This window comes from Ascaphus truei, chromosome 7, assembly GCF_040206685.1.
Source record: "Ascaphus truei isolate aAscTru1 chromosome 7, aAscTru1.hap1, whole genome shotgun sequence".
In the NCBI taxonomy this organism is placed as follows: Eukaryota; Metazoa; Chordata; class Amphibia; order Anura; family Ascaphidae; genus Ascaphus; species Ascaphus truei.
Genome location: NC_134489.1, coordinates 43370048 through 43393057, shown reverse-complemented (window position 1 = coordinate 43393057; position 23010 = coordinate 43370048). Strand labels below are relative to the sequence as shown.

General features: G+C 55.7%; 1 protein-coding gene across 1 annotated transcript in view; it reads left to right on the top strand.

Moving 5' to 3' along the window:
- SHC1 (SHC adaptor protein 1) overlaps positions 1–23010 on the top strand; it is a 33206-nt gene extending 10196 nt beyond the window's left edge. Inside the window, exons 4-11 of the mRNA XM_075608108.1 lie at positions 6781–6834; positions 7583–7634; positions 14147–14273; positions 14471–14651; positions 14730–14796; positions 16551–16673; positions 19915–20147; positions 20407–23010. Coding sequence (XP_075464223.1) covers positions 6781–6834; positions 7583–7634; positions 14147–14273; positions 14471–14651; positions 14730–14796; positions 16551–16673; positions 19915–20147; positions 20407–20535 — 966 coding nt within the window. The 3' untranslated portion in view covers positions 20536–23010. The remainder of the gene's footprint in view (positions 1–6780; positions 6835–7582; positions 7635–14146; positions 14274–14470; positions 14652–14729; positions 14797–16550; positions 16674–19914; positions 20148–20406) is intronic.

Below are 23010 nucleotides of genomic sequence, written 5' to 3'. Positions count from 1 at the left end.
ACGGATATAATGAGTGCTGTGTGCCAGGCGGGGACGCCGGTATAATGAGTGCTGTGTGCCAGGCGGGGACGCCGGTATAATGAGTGCTGTGTGCCAGGCGGGGACGCCGGTATAATGAGTGCTGTGTGCCAGGCGGGGACGGGTATAATGAGTGCTGTGTGCCAGGCGGGGACGCCGGTATAATGAGTGCTGTGTGCCAGGCGGGGAAAGGTATGAGTGCTGTGTGCCAGGCGGGGACGCCGGTATAATGAGTGCTGTGTGCCAGGCGGAGACGGGTATAATGAGTGCTGTGTGCCAGGCGGGGACGGGTATAATGAGTGCTGTGTGCCAGGCGGGGACGCCGGTATAATGAGTGCTGTGTGCCAGGCGGGGACGGGTATAATGAGTGCTGTGTGCCAGGCGGGGACGCCGGTATAATGAGTGCTGTGTGCCAGGCGGGGACGCCGGTATAATGAGTGCTGTGTGCCAGGCGGGGACGGGTATAATGAGTGCTGTGTGCCAGGCGGGGACGGGTATAATGAGTGCTGTGTGCCAGGCGGGGATGCCGGTATAATGAGTGCTGTGTGCCAGGCGGGGACGGGTATAATGAGTGCTGTGTGCCAGGCGGGGACGCCGGTATAATGAGTGCTGTGTGCCAGGCGGGGACGGGTATAATGAGTGCTGTGTGCCAGGCGGGGATGCCGGTATAATGAGTGCTGTGTGCCAGGCGGAGACGGGTATAATGAGTGCTGTGTGCCAGGCGGGGACGCCGGTATAATGAGTGCTGTGTGCCAGGCGGGGACGGGTATGAGTGCTGTGTGCCAGGCGGGGACGCCGGTATAATGAGTGCTGTGTGCCAGGCGGAGACGCCGGTATAATGAGTGCTGTGTGCCAGGCGGGGACGGGTATGAGTGCTGTGTGCCAGGCGGGGACGCCGGTATAATGAGTGCTGTGTGCCAGGCGGGGACGCCGGTATAATGAGTGCTGTGTGCCAGGCGGGGACGCCGGTATAATGAGTGCTGTGTGCCAGGCGGGGACGCCGGTATAATGAGTGCTGTGTGCCAGGCGGGGACGCCGGTATAATGAGTGCTGTGTGCCAGGCGGGGACGGGTATAATGAGTGCTGTGTGCCAGGCGGGGACGCCGGTATAATGAGTGCTGTGTGCCAGGCGGGGACGCCGGTATAATGAGTGCTGTGTGCCAGGCGGGGACGCCGGTATAATGAGTGCTGTGTGCCAGGCGGGGACGGGTATAATGAGTGCTGTGTGCCAGGCGGGGACGCCGGTATAATGAGTGCTGTGTGCCAGGCGGAGACGGGTATAATGAGTGCTGTGTGCCAGGCGGGGACGGGTATAATGAGTGCTGTGTGCCAGGCGGAGACGGGTATAATGAGTGCTGTGTGCCAGGCGGGGATGGGTATGAGTGCTGTGTGCCAGGCGGAGACGCCGGTATAATGAGTGCTGTGTGCCAGGCGGAGACGGGTATAATGAGTGCTGTGTGCCAGGCGGGGACGCCGGTATAATGAGTGCTGTGTGCCAGGCGGGGACGCCGGTATAATGAGTGCTGTGTGCCAGGCGGGGACGCCGGTATAATGAGTGCTGTGTGCCAGGCGGGGACGGGTATAATGAGTGCTGTGTGCCCGGCGGGGACGGGTATAATGAGTGCTGTGTGCCAGGCGGGGACGCCGGTATAATGAGTGCTGTGTGCCAGGCGGGGACGGGTATAATGAGTGCTGTGTGCCAGGCGGGGACGCCGGTATAATGAGTGCTGTGTGCCAGGCGGGGACGCCGGTATAATGAGTGCTGTGTGCCAGGCGGGGACGCCGGTATAATGAGTGCTGTGTGCCAGGCGGGGACGCCGGTATAATGAGTGCTGTGTGCCAGGCGGGGACGCCGGTATAATGAGTGCTGTGTGCCAGGCGGGGACGCCGGTATAATGAGTGCTGTGTGCCAGGCGGAGACGCCGGTATAATGAGTGCTGTGTGCCAGGCGGGGACGCCGGTATAATGAGTGCTGTGTGCCAGGCGGGGACGCCGGTATAATGAGTGCTGTGTGCCAGGCGGGGACGCCGGTATAATGAGTGCTGTGTGCCAGGCGGGGACGGGTATAATGAGTGCTGTGTGCCAGGCGGGGACGCCGGTATAATGAGTGCTGTGTGCCAGGCGGAGACGCCGGTATAATGAGTGCTGTGTGCCAGGCGGGGACGCCGGTATAATGAGTGCTGTGTGCCAGGCGGGGATGGGTATAATGAGTGCTGTGTGCCAGGCGGGGACGGGTATAATGAGTGCTGTGTGCCAGGCGGAGACGCCGGTATAATGAGTGCTGTGTGCCAGGCGGGGACGCCGGTATAATGAGTGCTGTGTGCCAGGCGGGGACGCCGGTATAATGAGTGCTGTGTGCCAGGCGGGGACGGGTATAATGAGTGCTGTGTGCCAGGCGGGGACGCCGGTATAATGAGTGCTGTGTGCCAGGCGGGGACGCCGGTATAATGAGTGCTGTGTGCCAGGCGGGGACGCCGGTATAATGAGTGCTGTGTGCCAGGCGGGGGCGCCGGTATAATGAGTGCTGTGTGCCAGGCGGGGACGCCGGTATAATGAGTGCTGTGTGCCAGGCGGGGACGCCGGTATAATGAGTGCTGTGTGCCAGGCGGGGACGCCGGTATAATGAGTGCTGTGTGCCAGGCGGGGACGGGTATAATGAGTGCTGTGTGCCAGGCGGGGACGCCGGTATAATGAGTGCTGTGTGCCAGGCGGGGACGGGTATAATGAGTGCTGTGTGCCAGGCGGGGACGCCGGTATAATGAGTGCTGTGTGCCAGGCGGGGACGCCGGTATAATGAGTGCTGTGTGCCAGGGGTGGACGCCGGTATAATGAGTGCTGTGTGCCAGGCGGGGACGGGTATAATGAGTGCTGTGTGCCAGGCGGGGACGCCGGTATAATGAGTGCTGTGTGCCAGGGGTGGACGCCGGTATAATGAGTGCTGTGTGCCAGGCGGGGACGCCGGTATAATGAGTGCTGTGTGCCAGGCGGGGACGGGTATAATGAGTGCTGTGTGCCAGGCGGGGACGCCGGTATAATGAGTGCTGTGTGCCAGGCGGAGACGCCGGTATAATGAGTGCTGTGTGCCAGGCGGGGACGCCGGTATAATGAGTGCTGTGTGCCAGACGGGGACGCCGGTATAATGAGTGCTGTGTGCCAGGCGGAGACGCCGGTATAATGAGTGCTGTGTGCCAGGCGGGGACGGGTATGAGTGCTGTGTGCCAGGCGGGGACGCCGGTATAATGAGTGCTGTGTGCCAGGCGGGGACGCCGGTATAATGAGTGCTGTGTGCCAGGCGGGGACGCCGGTATAATGAGTGCTGTGTGCCAGGCGGGGACGGGTATAATGAGTGCTGTGTGCCAGGCGGGGACGCCGGTATAATGAGTGCTGTGTGCCAGGCGGGGACGCCGGTATAATGAGTGCTGTGTGCCAGGCGGGGACGCCGGTATAATGAGTGCTGTGTGCCAGGCGGGGACGGGTATAATGAGTGCTGTGTGCCAGGCGGGGACGGGTATAATGAGTGCTGTGTGCCAGGCGGGGACGCCGGTATAATGAGTGATGTGTGCCAGGCGGAGACGGGTATAATGAGTGCTGTGTGCCAGGCGGGGACGGGTATAATGAGTGCTGTGTGCCAGGCGGAGACGGGTATAATGAGTGCTGTGTGCCAGGCGGGGATGGGTATAATGAGTGCTGTGTGCCAGGCGGAGACGCCGGTATAATGAGTGCTGTGTGCCAGGCGGGGACGCCGGTATAATGAGTGCTGTGTGCCAGGCGGGGACGCCGGTATAATGAGTGCTGTGTGCCAGGCGGGGACGCCGGTATAATGAGTGCTGTGTGCCAGGCGGGGACGCCGGTATAATGAGTGCTGTGTGCCAGGCGGAGACGCCGGTATAATGAGTGCTGTGTGCCAGGCGGGGACGCCGGTATAATGAGTGCTGTGTGCCAGGCGGAGACGCCGGTATAATGAGTGCTGTGTGCCAGGCGGGGATGGGTATAATGAGTGCTGTGTGCCAGGCGGGGACGGGTATAATGAGTGCTGTGTGCCAGGCGGAGACGCCGGTATAATGAGTGCTGTGTGCCAGGCGGGGACGCCGGTATAATGAGTGCTGTGTGCCAGGCGGGGACGCCGGTATAATGAGTGCTGTGTGCCAGGCGGGGACGCCGGTATAATGAGTGCTGTGTGCCAGGCGGGGACGCCGGTATAATGAGTGCTGTGTGCCAGGCGGGGGCGCCGGTATAATGAGTGCTGTGTGCCAGGCGGGGACGCCGGTATAATGAGTGCTGTGTGCCCGGCGGGGACGCCGGTATAATGAGTGCTGTGTGCCAGGGGTGGACGCCGGTATAATGAGTGCTGTGTGCCAGGCGGGGACGCCGGTATAATGAGTGCTGTGTGCCAGGCGGGGACGCCGGTATAATGAGTGCTGTGTGCCAGGCGGGGACGCCGGTATAATGAGTGCTGTGTGCCAGGCGGGGACGCCGGTATAATGAGTGCTGTGTGCCAGGCGGGGACGCCGGTATAATGAGTGCTGTGTGCCAGGCGGAGACGGGTATAATGAGTGCTGTGTGCCAGGCGGGGACGCCGGTATAATGAGTGCTGTGTGCCAGGCGGGGACGCCGGTATAATGAGTGCTGTGTGCCAGGCGGGGACGCCGGTATAATGAGTGCTGTGTGCCAGGCGGGGACGGGTATAATGAGTGCTGTGTGCCAGGCGGGGACGCCGGTATAATGAGTGCTGTGTGCCAGGCGGGGACGCCGGTATAATGAGTGCTGTGTGCCAGGCGGGGACGCCGGTATAATGAGTGCTGTGTGCCAGGCGGGGACGCCGGTATAATGAGTGCTGTGTGCCAGGCGGGGGCGCCGGTATAATGAGTGCTGTGTGCCAGGCGGGGACGCCGGTATAATGAGTGCTGTGTGCCCGGCGGGGACGCCGGTATAATGAGTGCTGTGTGCCAGGGGTGGACGCCGGTATAATGAGTGCTGTGTGCCAGGCGGGGACGCCGGTATAATGAGTGCTGTGTGCCAGGCGGGGACGCCGGTATAATGAGTGCTGTGTGCCAGGCGGGGACGCCGGTATAATGAGTGCTGTGTGCCAGGCGGGGACGCCGGTATAATGAGTGCTGTGTGCCAGGCGGGGACGCCGGTATAATGAGTGCTGTGTGCCAGGCGGAGACGGGTATAATGAGTGCTGTGTGCCAGGCGGGGACGCCGGTATAATGAGTGCTGTGTGCCAGGCGGGGACGCCGGTATAATGAGTGCTGTGTGCCAGGCGGGGACGCCGGTATAATGAGTGCTGTGTGCCAGGCGGGGACGGGTATAATGAGTGCTGTGTGCCAGGCGGGGACGGGTATAATGAGTGCTGTGTGCCAGGCGGGGACGGGTATAATGAGTGCTGTGTGCCAGGCGGGGACGCCGGTATAATGAGTGCTGTGTGCCAGGCGGGGACGCCGGTATAATGAGTGCTGTGTGCCAGGCGGGGACGGGTATAATGAGTGCTGTGTGCCAGGCGGGGACGCCGGTATAATGAGTGCTGTGTGCCAGGCGGGGACGTGGGTATAATGAGTGCTGTGTGCCAGGCGGGGACGCCGGTATAATGAGTGCTGTGTGCCAGGCGGGGACGCCGGTATAATGAGTGCTGTGTGCCAGGCGGGGACGCCGGTATAATGAGTGCTGTGTGCCAGGCGGGGACGCCGGTATAATGAGTGCTGTGTGCCAGGCGGGGACGCCGGTATAATGAGTGCTGTGTGCCAGGCGGGGACGCCGGTATAATGAGTGCTGTGTGCCAGGCGGGGACGCCGGTATAATGAGTGCTGTGTGCCCGGCGGGGACGCCGGTATAATGAGTGCTGTGTGCCAGGCGGGGACGCCGGTATAATGAGTGCTGTGTGCCAGGCGGGGACGCCGGTATAATGAGTGCTGTGTGCCAGGCGGGGACGCCGGTATAATGAGTGCTGTGTGCCAGGCGGGGACGCCGGTATAATGAGTGCTGTGTGCCAGGCGGGGACGCCGGTATAATGAGTGCTGTGTGCCCGGCGGGGACGCCGGTATAATGAGTGCTGTGTGCCAGGCGGGGACGCCGGTATAATGAGTGCTGTGTGCCAGGCGGGGACGCCGGTATAATGAGTGCTGTGTGCCAGGCGGGGACGCCGGTATAATGAGTGCTGTGTGCCAGGCGGGGACGCCGGTATAATGAGTGCTGTGTGCCAGGCGGGGACGCCGGTATAATGAGTGCTGTGTGCCAGGCGGAGACGCCGGTATAATGAGTGCTGTGTGCCAGGCGGGGACGCCGGTATAATGAGTGCTGTGTGCCAGGCGGGGACGCCGGTATAATGAGTGCTGTGTGCCAGGCGGGGACGCCGGTATAATGAGTGCTGTGTGCCAGGCGGGGACGGGTATAATGAGTGCTGTGTGCCAGGCGGGGACGGGTATAATGAGTGCTGTGTGCCAGGCGGGGACGGGTATAATGAGTGCTGTGTGCCAGGCGGGGACGCCGGTATAATGAGTGCTGTGTGCCAGGCGGGGACGCCGGTATAATGAGTGCTGTGTGCCAGGCGGGGACGCCGGTATAATGAGTGCTGTGTGCCAGGCGGAGACGCCGGTATAATGAGTGCTGTGTGCCAGGCGGGGACGCCGGTATAATGAGTGCTGTGTGCCAGGCGGGGACGCCGGTATAATGAGTGCTGTGTGCCAGGCGGGGACGCCGGTATAATGAGTGCTGTGTGCCAGGCGGGGACGCCGGTATAATGAGTGCTGTCTCCTGTTTTCGCAGATCATTGCAAATCATCACATGCAGTCAATCTCGTTCGCCTCTGGAGGAGATCCGGTGAGCGGCCGGCCTGTACTTTGTATATGAAGTGAGACTGAATGGAGGATATAGTGTGTGTGTGTGTGTGTGTGTGTGTGTGTGTGTGTGTGTGTGTGTGTGTGTGTGTGTGTGTGTGTGTGTGTGTGTGTGTGTGTGTGTGGGGGGGTGTGTGTGGGGGGGTGTGTGTGGGGGGGTGTGTGTGTGGGGGGGTGTGTGTGTGGGGGGGTGTGTGTGTGGGGGGGTGTGTGGGGGTGGGGGGTGTGTGCGGTATGGGGGGTGTGTGCGGTATGGGGGGTGTGTGCGGTATGGGGGGTGTGTGCGGTATGGGGGGTGTGTGCGGTATGGGGGGTGTGGGCGGTATGGGGGGTGTGTGCGTGGGCGGTATGGGGGGTGTGTGCGTGGGCGGTATGGGGGGTGTGTGCGTGGGCGGTATGGGGGTGAGGGGGCGTGTGTGTGTGCGCCGCGCCGCTGCGTATACCGGTGCCGCGCCGCTGCGTATACCGGTGCCGCGCCGCTGCGTATACCGGTGCCGCGCCGCTGCGTATACCGGTGCCGCGCCGCTGCGTATACCGGTGCCGCGCCGCTGCGTATACCGGTGCCGCGCCGCTGCGTATACCGGTGCCGCGCCGCTGCGTATACCGGTGCCGCTGCGTATACCGGTGCCGCGCCGCTGCGTATACCGGTGCCGCTGCGTATACCGGTGCCGTGCCGCTGCGTATACCGGTGCCGCTGCGTAAGATTTATAGATTTTTTGTTTTTCTTTCAGGACACGGCTGAATATGTTGCTTATGTTGCCAAAGATCCAGTTAATCAAAGAGGTGGGAGACCCCTGTGTTATAATGTGTGTGTGTGTGTGTCTACAGGAGACCCCTGTGTTATAATGTGTGTGTGTGTGTGTGTCTACAGGAGACCCCTGTGTTATAATGTGTGTGTGTGTGTGTCTACAGGAGACCCCTGTGTTATAATGTGTGTGTGTGTGTGTGTGTGTCTACAGGAGACCCCTGTGTTATAATGTGTGTGTGTGTGTGTCTACAGGAGACCCCTGTGTTATAATGTGTGTGTGTGTGTGTCTACAGGAGACCCCTGTGTTATAGTGTGCGCGCTCGTGTGTGTGTGTGTGTACAGGAGACCCCTGTGTTATAGTGTGTGCGTGTGTGTGTGTGTGTACAGGAGACCCCTGTGTTATAGTGTGCGCTCTCGTGTGTGTGTGTGTGTGTGTGTGTGTGTGTGTGTGTGTGTGTGTGTGTGTGTGTGTACAGGAGACCCCTGTGTTATAGTGTGTGCATGTGTGTGCATGTGTGTGCGTGTGTGTGTACAGGAGACCCCTGTGTTATAATGTGCGCGCTCGTGTGTGTGTGTGTGTGTATATACAGGAGACCCCTGTGTTATAGTGTGTGTGTGTGTGTGTGTGTGTGTGTGTGTGTGTACAGGAGACCCCTGTGTTATAATGTGCCAGTGTGTGTGTGTATACAGGAGACCCCTGTGTTATAACGTGGCTTTGTGTGTGTGTGTATACAGGAGAGCCCTGTGTTATAATGTGCCAGTGTGTGTGTATACAGGGGATCCCTGTGTTATAACGTGGCAGTGTGTGTGTGTATATACAGGAGACCCCTGTGTTATAACGTGGCAGTGTGTGTATACAGGAGACCCCTGTGTTATGACGTGGCAGTGTGTGTGTGTATATACAGGAGACCCCTGTGTTATAACGTGGCAGTGTGTGTATACAGGAGACCCCTGTGTTATAATGTGCCAGTGTGTGTGTATACAGGGGATCCCTGTGTTATAACGTGGCAGTGTGTGTGTGTATATACAGGAGACCCCTGTGTTATAACGTGGCAGTGTGTGTATACAGGAGACCCCTGTGTTATAATGTGGCAGTGTGTCTGTATACAGGAGACCCCTGTGTTATAATGTGGCAGTGTGTGTCTTTATACAGGAGACCCCTGTGTTTATAATGTGGCAATGTGTGTCTGTATACAGGAGACCCCTGTATTATAACGTGGCAGTGTGTCTGTATACAGGAGACTCCTGTGTTATAATGTGGCAGTGTGTGTCTGTATACAGGAGAGCCCTGTGTTATAATGTGGCAGTGTGTGTCTGTATACAGGAGACCCCTGTGTTATAACGTGGCAGTGTGTGTGTGTATACAGGAGACCCCTGTGTTATAACGTGGCAGTGTGTTTATACAGGAGACCCCTGTATTATAACGTGGCAGTGTGTCTGTATACAGGAGACTCCTGTGTTATAATGTGGCAGTGTGTGTCTGTATACAGGAGAGCCCTGTGTTATAATGTGCCAGTGTGTGTGTATACAGTGGATCCCTGTGTTATAACGTGGCAGTGTGTGTGTGTATATACAGGAGACCCCTGTGTTATAACGTGGCAGTGTGTGTATACAGGAGACCCCTGTGTTATAATGTGCCAGTGTGTGTGTATACAGGGGATCCCTGTGTTATAACGTGGCAGTGTGTGTGTGTATATACAGGAGACCCCTGTGTTATAACGTGGCAGTGTGTGTATACAGGAGACCCCTGTGTTATAATGTGGCAGTGTGTCTGTATACAGGAGACCCCAGTGTTATAATGTGGCAGTGTGTGTCTTTATACAGGAGACCCCTGTGTTTATAATGTGGCAATGTGTGTCTGTATACAGGAGACCCCTGTATTATAACGTGGCAGTGTGTCTGTATACAGGAGACCCCTGTGTTATAACGTGGCTTTGTGTGTGTGTGTGTATACAGGAGAGCCCTGTGTTATAATGTGCCAGTGTGTGTGTATACAGGGGGTCCCTGTGTTATAACGTGGCAGTGTGTGTGTGTATATACAGGAGACCCCTGTGTTATAACGTGGCAGTGTGTGTATACAGGAGACCCCTGTGTTATAATGTGGCAGTGTGTCTGTATACAGGAGACCCCTGTGTTATAATGTGGCAGTGTGTGTCTTTATACAGGAGACCCCTGTGTTTATAATGTGGCAATGTGTGTCTGTATACAGGAGACCCCTGTATTATAACGTGGCAGTGTGTCTGTATACAGGAGACTCCTGTGTTATAATGTGGCAGTGTGTGTCTGTATACAGGAGACTCCTGTGTTATAATGTGGCAGTGTGTTTATACAGGAGACCCCTGTGTTATAACGTGGCAGTGTGTGTGTCTGTATACAGGAGACCCCAGTGTTATAATGTGGCAGTGTGTTTATACAGGAGACCCCTGTGTTATAATGTGGCAGTGTGTTTATACAGGAGACCCCTGTGTTATAATGTGGCAGTGTGTGTCTGTATACAGGAGACCCCTGTGTTATAATGTGGCAGTGTGTGTCTGTATACAGGAGACTCCTGTGTTATAATGTGGCAGTGTGTGTCTGTATACAGGAGACCCCTGTGTTATAATGTGGCAGTGTGTGTCTGTATACAGGAGACCCCTGTGTTATAATGTGGCAGTGTGTCTGTATACAGGAGACTCCTGTGTTATAATGTGGCAGTGTGTCTGTATACAGGAGACTCCTGTGTTATAATGTGGCAGTGTGTGTCTGTATACAGGAGACCCCTGTGTTATAATGTGGCAGTGTGTGTCTGTATACAGGAGACCCCTGTGTTATAATGTGGCAGTGTGTGTCTGTATACAGGAGACCCCTGTGTTATAACGTGGCAGTGTGTCTGTATACAGGAGACTCCTGTGTTATAATGTGGCAGTGTGTTTATACAGGAGACCCCTGTGTTATAATGTGGCAGTGTGTGTCTGTATACAGGAGACCCCTGTGTTATAACGTGGCAGTGTGTGTCTGTATACAGGAGACTCCTGTGTTATAATGTGGCAGTGTGTGTCTGTATACAGGAGACCACTGTGTTATAACGTGGCAGTGTGTGTGTCTGTATACAGGAGACCCCTGTGTTATAATGTGGCAGTGTGTTTATACAGGAGACCCCTGTGTTATAATGTGGCAGTGTGTTTATACAGGAGACCCCTGTGTTATAACGTGGTAGTGTGTGTCTGTATACAGGAGACCCCTGTGTTATAACGTGGCAGTGTGGAGTATACAGAAGGCCCCTGTGTTATAACGTGTGTGTGTGTATATATACAGGAGACACCTGTTATAATGTGTGTGTGTGTTTGACCCCTGTGTTATAACGTGGCAGTGTGTATGTGACAGTAGGATAACCCTGTGTTATAACGTGGCAGAGTGTATGTGACAGTAGGATAGCCCTGTGTTACAACGTGGCAGTGTGTGTGCGACAGTAGGATAGCCCTGTTATAACGTGGCAGTGTGTGTGTGTGTGTGTGTGTGTGTGACAGTAGGATAGCCCTGTGTTATAACGTGGCAGTGTGAATGTGTGTGACAGTAGGATAACCCTGTGTTATAACGTGGCAGTGTGGGTGTGACAGTAGGATAACCCTGTGTTATAACGTGGCAGTGTGTGTGTGACAGTAGGATAGCCCTGTGTTATAACGTGGCAGTGTGTGACAGTAGGATAGCCCAGTGTTATATCGTGGCAGTGTGTGACCGTAGGATAGGCCTGTGATTACGTGGCTGTGTAGGATAGGCCTGTGATAACGTGGCTTTGTGTAGGATAGGCCTGTGATAACGTGGCTGTGTGTAGGATAGGCCTGTGATAACGTGGCAGTGTGTGACAGTAGGATAGCCCTGTGTTATAACGTGGCAGTGGGTGACAGTAGGATAGCCCAGTGTTATATCGTGGCAGTGTGTGACCGTAGGATAGGCCTGTGATAACGTGGCTGTGTGTAGGATAGGCCTGTGATAACGTGGCTGTGTGTAGGATAGGCCTGTGATAACGTGGCAGTGTGTGACCGTAGGATAGGCCTGTGTTAACGTGGCTGTGTGTAGGATAGGCCTGTGATAACGTGGCTGTGTGTAGGATAGGCCTGTGATAACGTGGCAGTGTGTGACCGTAGGATAGGCCTGTGATAACGTGGCTGTGTGTAGGATAGGCCTGTGATAACGTGGCTGTCTGTAGGATAGGCCTGTGATAACGTGGCTGTGTGTAAGATAGGCCTGTGATAACGTGGCTGTGTGTAGGATAGGCCTGTGATAATGTGGCTGTGTGTAGGATAGGCCTGTGATAACGTGGCTGTGTGTAGGGTAGGCCTGTGATAACGTGGCTGTGTGTAGGATAGGCCTGTGATAACGTGGCTGTGTGTAGGATAGGCCTGTGATAACGTGGCTGTGTGTAGGATAGGCCTGTGATAACGTGACAGTGTGTGACCGTAGGATAGGCCTGTGATAACGTGGCTGTGTGTAGGATAGGCCTGTGATAACGTGGCTGTGTGTAGGATAGGCCTGTGATAACGTGGCTGTGTGTAGGATAGGCCTGTGATAACGTGGCTGTGTGTAGGATAGGCCTGTGATAACGTGGCTGTGTGTAGGATAGGCCTGTGATAACGTGGCTGTGTGTAGGATAGGCCTGTGATAACGTGGCTGTGTGTAGGATAGGCCTGTGATAACGTGGCTGTGTGTAGGATAGGCCTGTGATAACGTGGCTGTGTGTAGGATAGGCCTGTGATAACGTGGCTGTGTGTAGGATAGGCCTGTGATAACGTGGCTGTGTGTAGGATAGGCCTGTGATAACGTGGCTGTGTGTAGGATAGGCCTGTGATAACGTGGCTGTGTGTAGGATAGCCGTGTGTATGTCTAATTAGGATAGCCCTGTGTTATAACGCAGCTGTGCGCAAACGGGGGGGCGCAAGTTTATTTAGGGGGGGGCGCGGGCTGCGTGTGGGGAAACTTTGGGGCGGGCAGAGCTTAGCACGGGCGACCAAGAAGCTCCGTGCTAAGGCCGAGGCCTCGCTGCCTCAGTCAGCGCGCCCGCACTGCATGCAGGCGGCGCGTGGAGAGGCAATTGACCGCTACATGCGGTCCGTGGGGAGCGGGGGGGGGGTTAGAAAGGGGTGTTAGATCATTGATAAAATGTCCACCTCGGGTGAGAGGTTTTTGGGATTCTCTTTTGAAATGTAGACTTGTCCAGGGCCCAGAGGGAGCAGGTACATCAGCATCACCCCAAAAAAGAAGGAAACAATATAGTGTACGATTGTGTAACAGTCCTGATGGGAATCGGGGTCATGGCTGCTTCAGAGAGCCACTTACAGTGCGCATAGAATCTGTGGGCAGAGAGAATGGCATCCGGATTCCTGGGTCAGGTTATGTTGCTGCAGTAAAAAGGTGAAGAAAAGAGCGATTGTGCAGACCAGTCTGATACTTTTATCTTAAAGCTGCAGTTAAGTCAATATCCTGCATGTGGTTTTTTAATAAATCAGTTCTGTAGTAAAAAAAAATACTTTTAGCATTTTCTGTTTTTTAAAAAAAAAACTTTGAAAGACCAATTTTCTTGTATTCTATTTTAACAGCCATTTGCTAAGGCACTGCCCCTTCATGTCCTGTCACAAGCCCTGGCACACCTCTCTGTCAGCACTGCCCTCCCTCTTGCACATGTCAGTGCAGGAGTGCTCATGAATATTCATGAGCTTCCACTGAGAGACTGAAGCAGAAGAAAAACATATCCCTTCACTAATGATGTCACCAAATTTCGCCGATCAATACATGGAGAACGAATTGACCTGCAGCTATACTGTTCTTTAGGTAATTAGAGATTGCCCACATGAAACTATTGAAGTAAAAAAAAATTAAAAAAAGACTGAACTGCAGCTTTAAATAGAACAGACCATATATATGTACTCACATTGCGTACATATAAAATGGACACACAAAAAGTGTTGGGCGCTTGAGGACGTCGCACGCCGTGGAGGTAGCAGTTCGCGCAGTTTCCCCGTCTCTAGATTCTCTCCCTGCCGTTTGGTAACTCACTGATCCTCCGGCTTGGCGTGTGGCGTCACTTCCGGGCGGATCAGCGTCGCGTCCGGTTTCTCGGATCGGGGAGATGGGGACGAAATCTTGGGTCGGCACAGCCTCCCAGCGTCTCGGCAGGCAATAGCTCAACGCGTTTCGCTGATCTTGTCGACTTGGTCAGGATTCGGGAGGTTTTGCCGAACCCAAGATTTAGTCTCCATCTCCCCGATCCGAGAAACCGGGCGTGTCTTTTCTTCACCTTTTTCCTGAGATCATACTGCAGCAACATAACCTGACCCAGGAATCCGGATGCCATTCTCTCTGCCCACAGATTCTATGCGCACTGTAAGTGGCTCTCTGAAGCAGCCATGACCCCGATTCCCATCAGGACTGTTACACAATCGTACACTATATTGTTTCCTTCTTTTTTGGGGGTGATGCTGATTTATACCTGCTCCCTCTGGGCCCTGGACAAGCGTGTTTATAACATGGCAGTGTGTGTTATTGCCTGTGTACCTGTTCTGTGCCCCTGCAGCATGCCATATACTGGAGTGCCCTGACGGCCTGGCTCAGGATGTGATCAGCACCATCGGACAGGCCTTCGAGCTGCGCTTCAAGCAATACCTCAAAAACCCCCCCAAACTGGTCGCCCCCCACGACAGGTGCACGTCATAATGCCCAACACCGGGGCAACAAGAGTCCCACAGCATTTGCCCGTCTGTAGACACGCTAGTCTCCCCCCAACCCAGCTCGCTCGCCCCCCCACCCCAGCTCGTTCGCACCCCCCAGCTCGCCTCGCTCACCTCCCCCCCTTCTGCTTGCTAGCCCCCCATCTCATCTGTGACTACCTCCCCCCCAGGATGGCCGGATTCGATGGCTCGGCGTGGGATGAGGAAGAGGAGGAGCTCCCTGACCACGCTTATTACAACGACTTCCCGGGGAAGGAGCCACCCATAGGAGGCGTGGTGGACATGAGACTGCGCGAGGGGGCGGCCCCCGCTGTGCTGCGGCAGAGTCCTAATCACATGGGAGCCACCCTGGTAAAATCCGTGTCTGGGGCGGGGGGAGGGCAGGGGGCAGAAAACCTGTCCCGACTGACTGTCCCCTTCCTCTCGCAGCCCGTGGGGCAGATGTCAGGAGCGGAGCACGAATCCAAGAAGTTGCAGCAGCAACAGTCCGTGCAAGGTACAGTGCCGTGCAAATCATCAGGGGGCAGGGCTCATAGCGTCGGTGGGACAACAAAGCACAGAGAACCTAATACCTGCATACTGTATAACCCCGCACAGACCCTAATACCTGCATACTGTATAACCCCGCACAGACCCTAATACCTGCATACTGTATAACCCCGCACAGACCCTAATACCTGCATACTGTATAACCCCACACAGACCCTAATACCTGCATACTGTATAACCCCGCACAGACCCTAATACCTGCATACTGTATAACCCCGCACAGACCCTAATACCTGCATACTGTATAACCCCGCACAGACCCTAATACCTGCATACTGTATAACCCCACACAGACCCTAATACCTGCATACTGTATAACCCCGCACAGACCCTAATACCTGCATACTGTATAACCCCGCACAGACCCTAATACCTGCATACTGTATAACCCCGCACAGACCCTAATACCTGCATACTGTATAACCCCGCACAGACCCTAATACCTGCATACTGTATAACCCCGCACAGACCCTAATACCTGCATACTGTATAACCCCGCACAGACCCTAATACCTGCATACTGTATAACCCCGCACAGACCCTAATACCTGCATACTGTATAACCCCGCACAGACCCTAATACCTGCATACTGTATAACCCCACACAGACCCTAATACCTGCATACTGTATAACCCCACACAGACCCTAATACCTGCATACTGTATAACCCCACACAGACCCTAATACCTGCATACTGTATAACCCCGCACAGACCCTAATACCTGCATACTGTATAACCCCGCACAGACCCTAATACCTGCATACTGTATAACCCCGCACAGACCCTAATACCTGCATACTGTATAACCCCGCACAGACCCTAATACCTGCATACTGTATAACCCCGCACAGACCCTAATACCTGCATACTGTATAACCCCGCACAGACCCTAATACCTGCATACTGTATAACCCCGCACAGACCCTAATACCTGCATACTGTATAACCCCGCACAGACCCTAATACCTGCATACTGTATAACCCCACACAGACCCTAATACCTGCATACTGTATAACCCCGCACAGACCCTAATACCTGCATACTGTATAACCCCACACAGACCCTAATACCTGCATACTGTATAACCCCGCACAGACCCTAATACCTGCATACTGTATAACCCCGCACAGACCCTAATACCTGCATACTGTATAACCCCGCACAGAGCCACTAATACCTGCGTTCCTATCTCGCTGGCACAAGCAGTGTTGGTACAAGCCGCATGGCATCCCCTCCTGGGGACGGCCACATTAGTGGCTGGTGTGTGGGCCACGCAGGGGGTATTATGTGGATGATGGTTTCCATTTATCTCTGCTCCAACCAGCCCACTCCGGTCATCAACGCCACCAACAGGTCAGGTTTTCACACTATTCCTGCTTCAGCACAGGTGGTTCAATTAATGTCTCGGTCTGAGACTGCACCACCTGTGCTGAAGCAGGGATATCCTGAATACCTGACCTGTTGGTGGCCCTTGAGGACTGGAGTGGGCCGCCCCTGATCTAGACAATGGAATTTAAACAGGTTTGCGTCTCTTTACTCCATTAACTTCTCTCACCTCTGCTGGGCGGCGGTTCCATGTACCGCTGACACCTTCGCTGCCCGAGGGGACCGGTTCCTGGCCCTTCTGATGGTGAAAGGGTTGTCAGACCTATGTGTGCCGGTCCCTTAATGTCGTGCACCCCTCTCGCCCCCCCACAGGCAGATTTCCCGCCCCCCGTGCTGATATCTTCGATGACCCGTCCTACGTCAACGTGCAAAACCTGGAGAAATCCCGGCACCCGCCGCGGGCCACCAACGGGCAGAGGGACATCTTCGACATGAGTGAGTCTCACAGGTTGTGGGATTAAAGTGCCAGCTGGGCAGGGCCGCCCCGTCTCTCTCGTACTTACTACATATTGTCCCCCCTGTATTGTGATGTCCCGAGACGTACTGAACGGCCGGCACTAACCACAACCCGACCCCTCCATGCAAACACACAAGTGCGCCCCCCCCCCCTTATGTTATAGACTGAGGGATCGAGGTAAATTAAACAGTGGACTAACAAAGACATTGTGCCTCATTTCCACATCTGATTGTTAAATTCATTACAAAAGGTATTTTTTAGGTTGGTAACAGTGTGTCTGCCTGTGTGTGTATGTGTGTGTCTGCCTGTGTGTGTGTGTGTCTCTGCCTGTGTGTGTGTGTCTCTGCCTGTGTGTGTGTGTGTCTCTGCCTGTGTGTGTGTGTCTCTGCCTGTGTGTGTGTGTCTCTGCCTGTGTGTGTGTGTGTCTCTGCCTGTGTGTGTGTGTGTCTCTGCCTGTGTGTGTGTGTGTGTGTGTGTGTGTGTGTGTGTGTGTGTGTGTGTGTGTGTGTGTGTGTCTCTGCCTGTGTGTGTGTGTGTGTGTGTGTCTCTGCCTGTGTGTGTCTCTGCCTGTGTGTGTCTCTGCCTGTGTGTGTCTCTGTGTGTGTGTGTCTCTGCCTGTGCGTGTGTGTGTCTCTGCCTGTGCGTGTGTGTGTCTCTGCCTGTGCGTGTCTCTGCCTGTGCGTGTGCGTGTCTCTGCCTGTGCGTGTGTGTGTCTCTGCCTGTGCGTGTGTGTGTCTCTGCCTGTGCGTGTGTGTGTCTCTGCCTGTGCGTGTGTCTCTGCCTCTGCCTGTGCGTGTGTCTCTGCCTCTGCCTGTGCGTGTGTCTCTGCCTCTGCCTGTGCGTGTGTCTCTGCCTCTGCCTGTGTGTGTGTGTCTCTGCCTGTGTGTGTGTGTGTGTCTCTGCCTGTGTGTGTGTGTGTGTGTCTCTGCCTGTGTGTGTGTGTGTGTGTGTCTCTGCCTGTGTGTGTGTGTGTGTCTCTGCCTGTGTGTGTGTGTCTCTACCTGTGTGTGTGTGTGTGTGTCTCTACCTGTGTGTGTGTGTGTGTGTGTGTGTGTGTGTGTCTCTGCGTGTGTGTGTGTCTCTGCCTGTGTGTGTGTGTCTCTGCCTGTGTGTGTGTGTGTGTCTCTGCCTGTGTGTGTGTGTGTCTCTGCCTGTGTGTGTGTGTGTGTGTGTCTCTGCGTGTGTGTGTGTGTCTCTGCCTGTGTGTGTGTGTGTGTCTGCCTGTGTGTGTGTGTGTGTGTGTGTGTCTCTGCCTGTGTGTGTGTGTGTGTGTCTCTGCCTGTGTGTGTGTGTCTCTCTACCTGTGCGTGTGTGTGTCTCTCTGCCTGTGCGTGTGTGTGTCTCTCTGCCTGTGCGTGTGTGTGTCTCTCTGCCTGTGCGTGTGTGTGTCTCTGCCTGTGCGTGTGTGTGTGTCTCTGCCTCTGCCTGTGTGTGTGTCTCTGCCTCTGCCTGTGTGTGTGTGTGTGTGTTTGTCTCTGCCTGTGTGTGTGTGTGTGTGTCTCTGCCTGTGTGTGTGTGTGTGTGTGTGTCTCTGCCAGTGTGTGTGTGTCTCTGCCAGTGTGTGTGTCTCTGCCAGTGTGTGTGTCTCTGCCAGTGTGTGTGTCTCTGCCAGTGTGTGTGTGTGTCTCTGCCAGTGTGTGTGTGTGTGTGTGTGTGTGTGTGTGTGTGTGTGTCTCTGCCAGTGTGTGTGTGTGTCTCTGCCAGTGTGTGTGTGTGTGTGTCTGCCAGTGTGTGTGTCTCTGCCTGTGTGTCCCCCTCTCTCTCCCTCTCTCCCGCTCCCCCTCTCTCCCGCTCCCCCTCTCTCTCTCCCCCTCTCTCTATCCCCCTCTCTCTCTCCCCCTCTCTCTCTCTCTCTCTCTCTCTCTCTCCCCCTCTCCCCCTCTCTCTCCCCCTCTCTCTCTCTCTCTCTCTCTCTCTCTCCCCCTCTCCCCCTCTCTCTCCCCCTCTCTCTCCCCCTCTCTCTCTCTCCCCCTCTCTCTCTCTCTCTCTCTCTCCCCCTCTCTCTCTCTCTCTCTCCCCCTCTCTCTCTCTCTCCCCCTCTCTCTGCGTGTCAGTCTGTCGCTCCCCCTGTTTCTGCGTGTCTGTCTGTGTGTGGCTCCCCCTGTCTCTGCGTGTCTGTCTGTCGCTCCCCCTGTCTCTGCATGTCTGTCTGTTTGTGGCTCCCCCTGTCTCTGCGTGTCTGTCTGTGTGTGGCTCCCCCTGTCTCTGCGTGTCAGTCTGTCGCTCCCCCTGTCTCCCCCTGTCTCTGCGTGTCTGTCTGTGTGGGGCTCCCCCTGTTCTGCGTGTCAGTCTGTGGCTCCCCCTGTCTCTGCGTGTCAGTCTGTGGCTCCCCCTGTCTCTGCGTGTCAGTCTGTGGCTCCCCCTGTCTCTGCGTGTCAGTCTGTGGCTCCCCCTGTCTCTGCGTGTCAGTCTGTTGCTCCCCCTGTCTCTGCGTGTCAGTCTGTGGCTCCCCCTGTCTCTGCGTGTCTGTCTGTGGCTCCCCCTGTCTCTGCGTGTCTGTCTGTGTGTGGCTCCCCCTGTCTCTGCGTGTCTGTCTGTGTGTGGCTCCCCCTGTCTCTGCGTGTCAGTCTGTCGCTCCCCCTGTCTCCCCCTGTCTGTGTGGGGCTCCCCCTGTTCTGCGTGTCAGTCTGTGGCTCCCCCTGTCTCTGCGTGTCAGTCTGTGGCTCCCCCTGTCTCTGCGTGTCAGTCTGTGGCTCCCCCTGTCTCTGCGTGTCAGTCTGTGGCTCCCCCTGTCTCTGCGTGTCAGTCTGTTGCTCCCCCTGTCTCTGCGTGTCAGTCTGTGGCTCCCCCTGTCTCTGCGTGTCTGTCTGTGGCTCCCCCTGTCTCTGCGTGTCTGTCTGTGGCTCCCCCTGTCTCTGCGTGTCTGTCTGTCGATCCCCCTGTCTCTGCGTGTCTGTCTGTCGCTCCCCCTGTCTCTGCGTGCCTGTCTGTCGCTCCCCCTGTCTCCGCGTGTCTCTGCGTGTCTGTCTGTGTGTGGCTCCCCCTGTCTCTGCGTGTCAGTCTGTCGCTCCCCCTGTCTCCCCCTGTCTCTGCGTGTCTGTCTGTGTGTGGCTCCCCCTGTCTCTGCGTGTCAGTCTGTCGCTCCCCCTGTCTCCCCCTGTCTCTGCGTGTCTGTCTGTGTGTGGCTCCCCCTGTGTCTGCGTGTCTACGTGTGGACATCCTGGTTCGCAGGTCGGTCATTGTTTGGAAGTACACCTCAGACTCGGCTCTCTTGCACAGGGCCGTTTGAGGAGGCCCTCCCCTCCGCACAGGCCGTGGCCAGCATGGAGGACCAGCTGAAGAGGGAGCCCTGGTACCACGGAAAGATGAACCGGAAGGACGCAGAGAGGCTGCTGAGAGTGAACGGTGACTTCCTGGTGCGAGAGAGCACCACCACCCCGGGGCAATACGTACTGACCGGTCTGCAGAGCGGGCAACCCAAGCACCTGCTACTGGTGGACCCTGAGGGCGTGGTGAGTGAGGGGGCTCTGTGAGCGGTCAGGGTACCACCATGACACAGATTGCATGCTCAGTACCCGGTGTTCGCTAGCCTGGCAGAGTATAATTGCCATAATAATAGACAGCTAGAGGGGGTGCATGGAACGGCCTCCCGGCAGAGGTGGGAGTGACCGTGCTCTGATCATGCTCAGGATACGTGCAATAGGATCTAGAGATACAGGACAGCCTGACATCTGTGTGTCTGCGGCTCACAAACTTCTCTTCTCGTGCTAGGTGAGGACAAAGGATCACAGGTTCGAGAGTGTGAGTCATCTCATCAGCTATCACATGGACAATCACCTGCCCATCATCTCGGCCGGGAGCGAGCTGTGTCTGCAGCAGCCCGTGGAGAGGAGACTGTGAGATCCTCCCCCTCACACACACACACACAGCTACACCTTCCACAGACACGTCCCCCTTCTCCCGGGGACCGGCTGCTGCTATTCCTGCTCTTCTCATCCATCCTTTCAAGAGCAAGTGACTTCTTCCCACCTCCCAGCCGCCCGCCGCCGCGGGAAGACTTCCTCGTACTGCTGCCTCGTACGGGGTTCCAGAGACGTCCGTAGGGGTGCAGTGCAGAGACTGAGGAGGAGGGTCTACCTTCTAACCTGAGGACTCTACCAGAGGTGGGCCGTAGCAGGAGCGTGACCCAGAGCCTGTGCAAAGAGGGATCGGACGCTTCGCTACAGCACAAGTTACAGGACAGGCTCTGCGTCCGAAAGCACAACCCTCCTCACTGCGGCGGTCTCTCCTCACTGCGGCGGTCTCTCCTCACTGCGGCGGTCTCTCCTCACTGCGGCGGTCTCTCCTCACTGCGGCGGTCTCTCCTCACTGCGGCGGTCTCTCCTCACTGCGGCGGTCCCTCTTCACTGCGGCGATCCCTCGCTGACACAATAACGTGCCTTTATCGCATCACATTTATGCAGAGTGGGGGCCACGTGCGCTATACAGCAGGGGGGGCAACCCCAGTCCTCCAGACCCCCCAAGAGGACATGTTTTCATGATATCCCTGCTTCAGCACAGGTGGTGCAGTCGAAGACTGAGCCACTGATTGAGCCACCTGTGCTGAAGCAGGGATATCCTGAAAACCTGACCTGTTGGTGGCCCTTGGGGACTGGAGTTTACCACCCCTGCTCTACAGTATTTTCGGAATGAAACGGTTGAAATATCATTAAGGGGACTATTCACTAAACGGCAATAAGCAATCAAACGCATTCAAGTGAGCTGTGGCTGCTGCTTAGTAACGGTTATCGCTGATTAACATGTGACCCCGCACCCCCTTCACTTCTTGGTTCAGCGTCTTTAATTTGTGTTCTCATTCACGATGCCGGAAACCTTCCGCAGCCTGCAGCGCGTTGAGATTCATTCCCCAGCTCTCTGCCTTCAGCTTCTCCCAGAACGGAACAAACCTGCCGTCTTGTAAAACCCGGCGTGAAGGAGTCTGGCTTCCACCCGAGCGGAGACCAGGAGTCTCCGTGCACGTCGTCCGTCCATACGTTCGGTGTGCGAGAGAACACCCCTGACCCCTGCGCTGGGTCCAGCCGACCCTTTGATCCTGCACCTCCTGCAGAGGTTGGGACGCTCCTCGGGATATGTTCTAACTAGATAACTTCCCCCTGCCGGGGAGCGCCGAGACCAGGGAGTTTCACTCTCGCGCATGGAGGCCTTTCTGTGTAAGAGGATCGCACGCTGTGACCCTCTCACAAAGGCACTCTGCTGTCTGACTGTGTCCGGCTGTGACAAGAGGCGCCGATGTGATCACCCAAGAAATGAACATGAAATGGACATATACGCACAGCCCTACAATCCTCACTCTGACAGAAAAAAATACGCCTGGGCTGCCATGTTTGCTTTGCGTGCTGCCCTCTCCAGGAGTCCTTCCTCCACCCCCCTAATCACGGCGTTGGTGTTGGAGAGGTAACAGAAGGACTGTTTGGGGGTCGGGAGTTTCAGTAATGCTCCCTGGCTCTCCTTGTGGAGTCGTACTCTTTACTGCTCTAGCAGGCAGCCGTTGCATTTGTTCCTCTTTCCGCGGCCTGTGCGCGCAGGGAGCGCGTGCTCTTGGCTCTCACTCCGCTCCCCCTTTTCCCCGCTGGATACGTGTGTATCACAACCGCCTCGGTGACAATCATTTAAGGATCCAGCGTTGCAGCGAACGCACAGATGTGCAATATATAGCGCGTTAACTCCTCTGCTGGAGATCTCTGCACCCACGCTGGGGTGTCGTATTGTGGCTCCCCTCAGTGGTAGAGCGGCTATAATGATGGCACGTGGGAGCACATTGTGGCTGCTCTCCTATCTGAGGTCCTCAGTTCCACTGAACGAAGATAAACTTGTTGGTTTTTTTTCAGATGACTATTCACAGGTAAATGTATAAAACACATTGCATATAACCGTGGCATATAACCCGTGTGTTTTGGGGGGTGAGCTGTGCTGTACGTGGGCTTAACGCAGCATTGACAGGAAAGCATTGCTTATGGGAGGAGGCTCAGCGAGGGGGATCCTAGATCCCTCTGTCAGTGACGGGGGCAAGAAGGGTGCAGGAGGGGCAAACGCAGCAGATTAGCCCCAAATCAACCGCCCCCTCCAATCTGCGCATATACACAGGTTTGTGTTCCTCCCTTTGCATGTACACTTTATATTCTGATACCAAAGTCTGCCCGCTCGCACTGCGCCTCACACGCTCACTTGGGACTCGCCCGGTCCCACACCTTGTTTCCCATCACAATGCGGTTATTTTCCTTGTATAATGTTGATTCTTTTTTTTCATATGGTTACAAAATATGCCTTGATTATACCAAAGGAAAGAAAGTATATGCTTATTAAAAGTAGTATTTC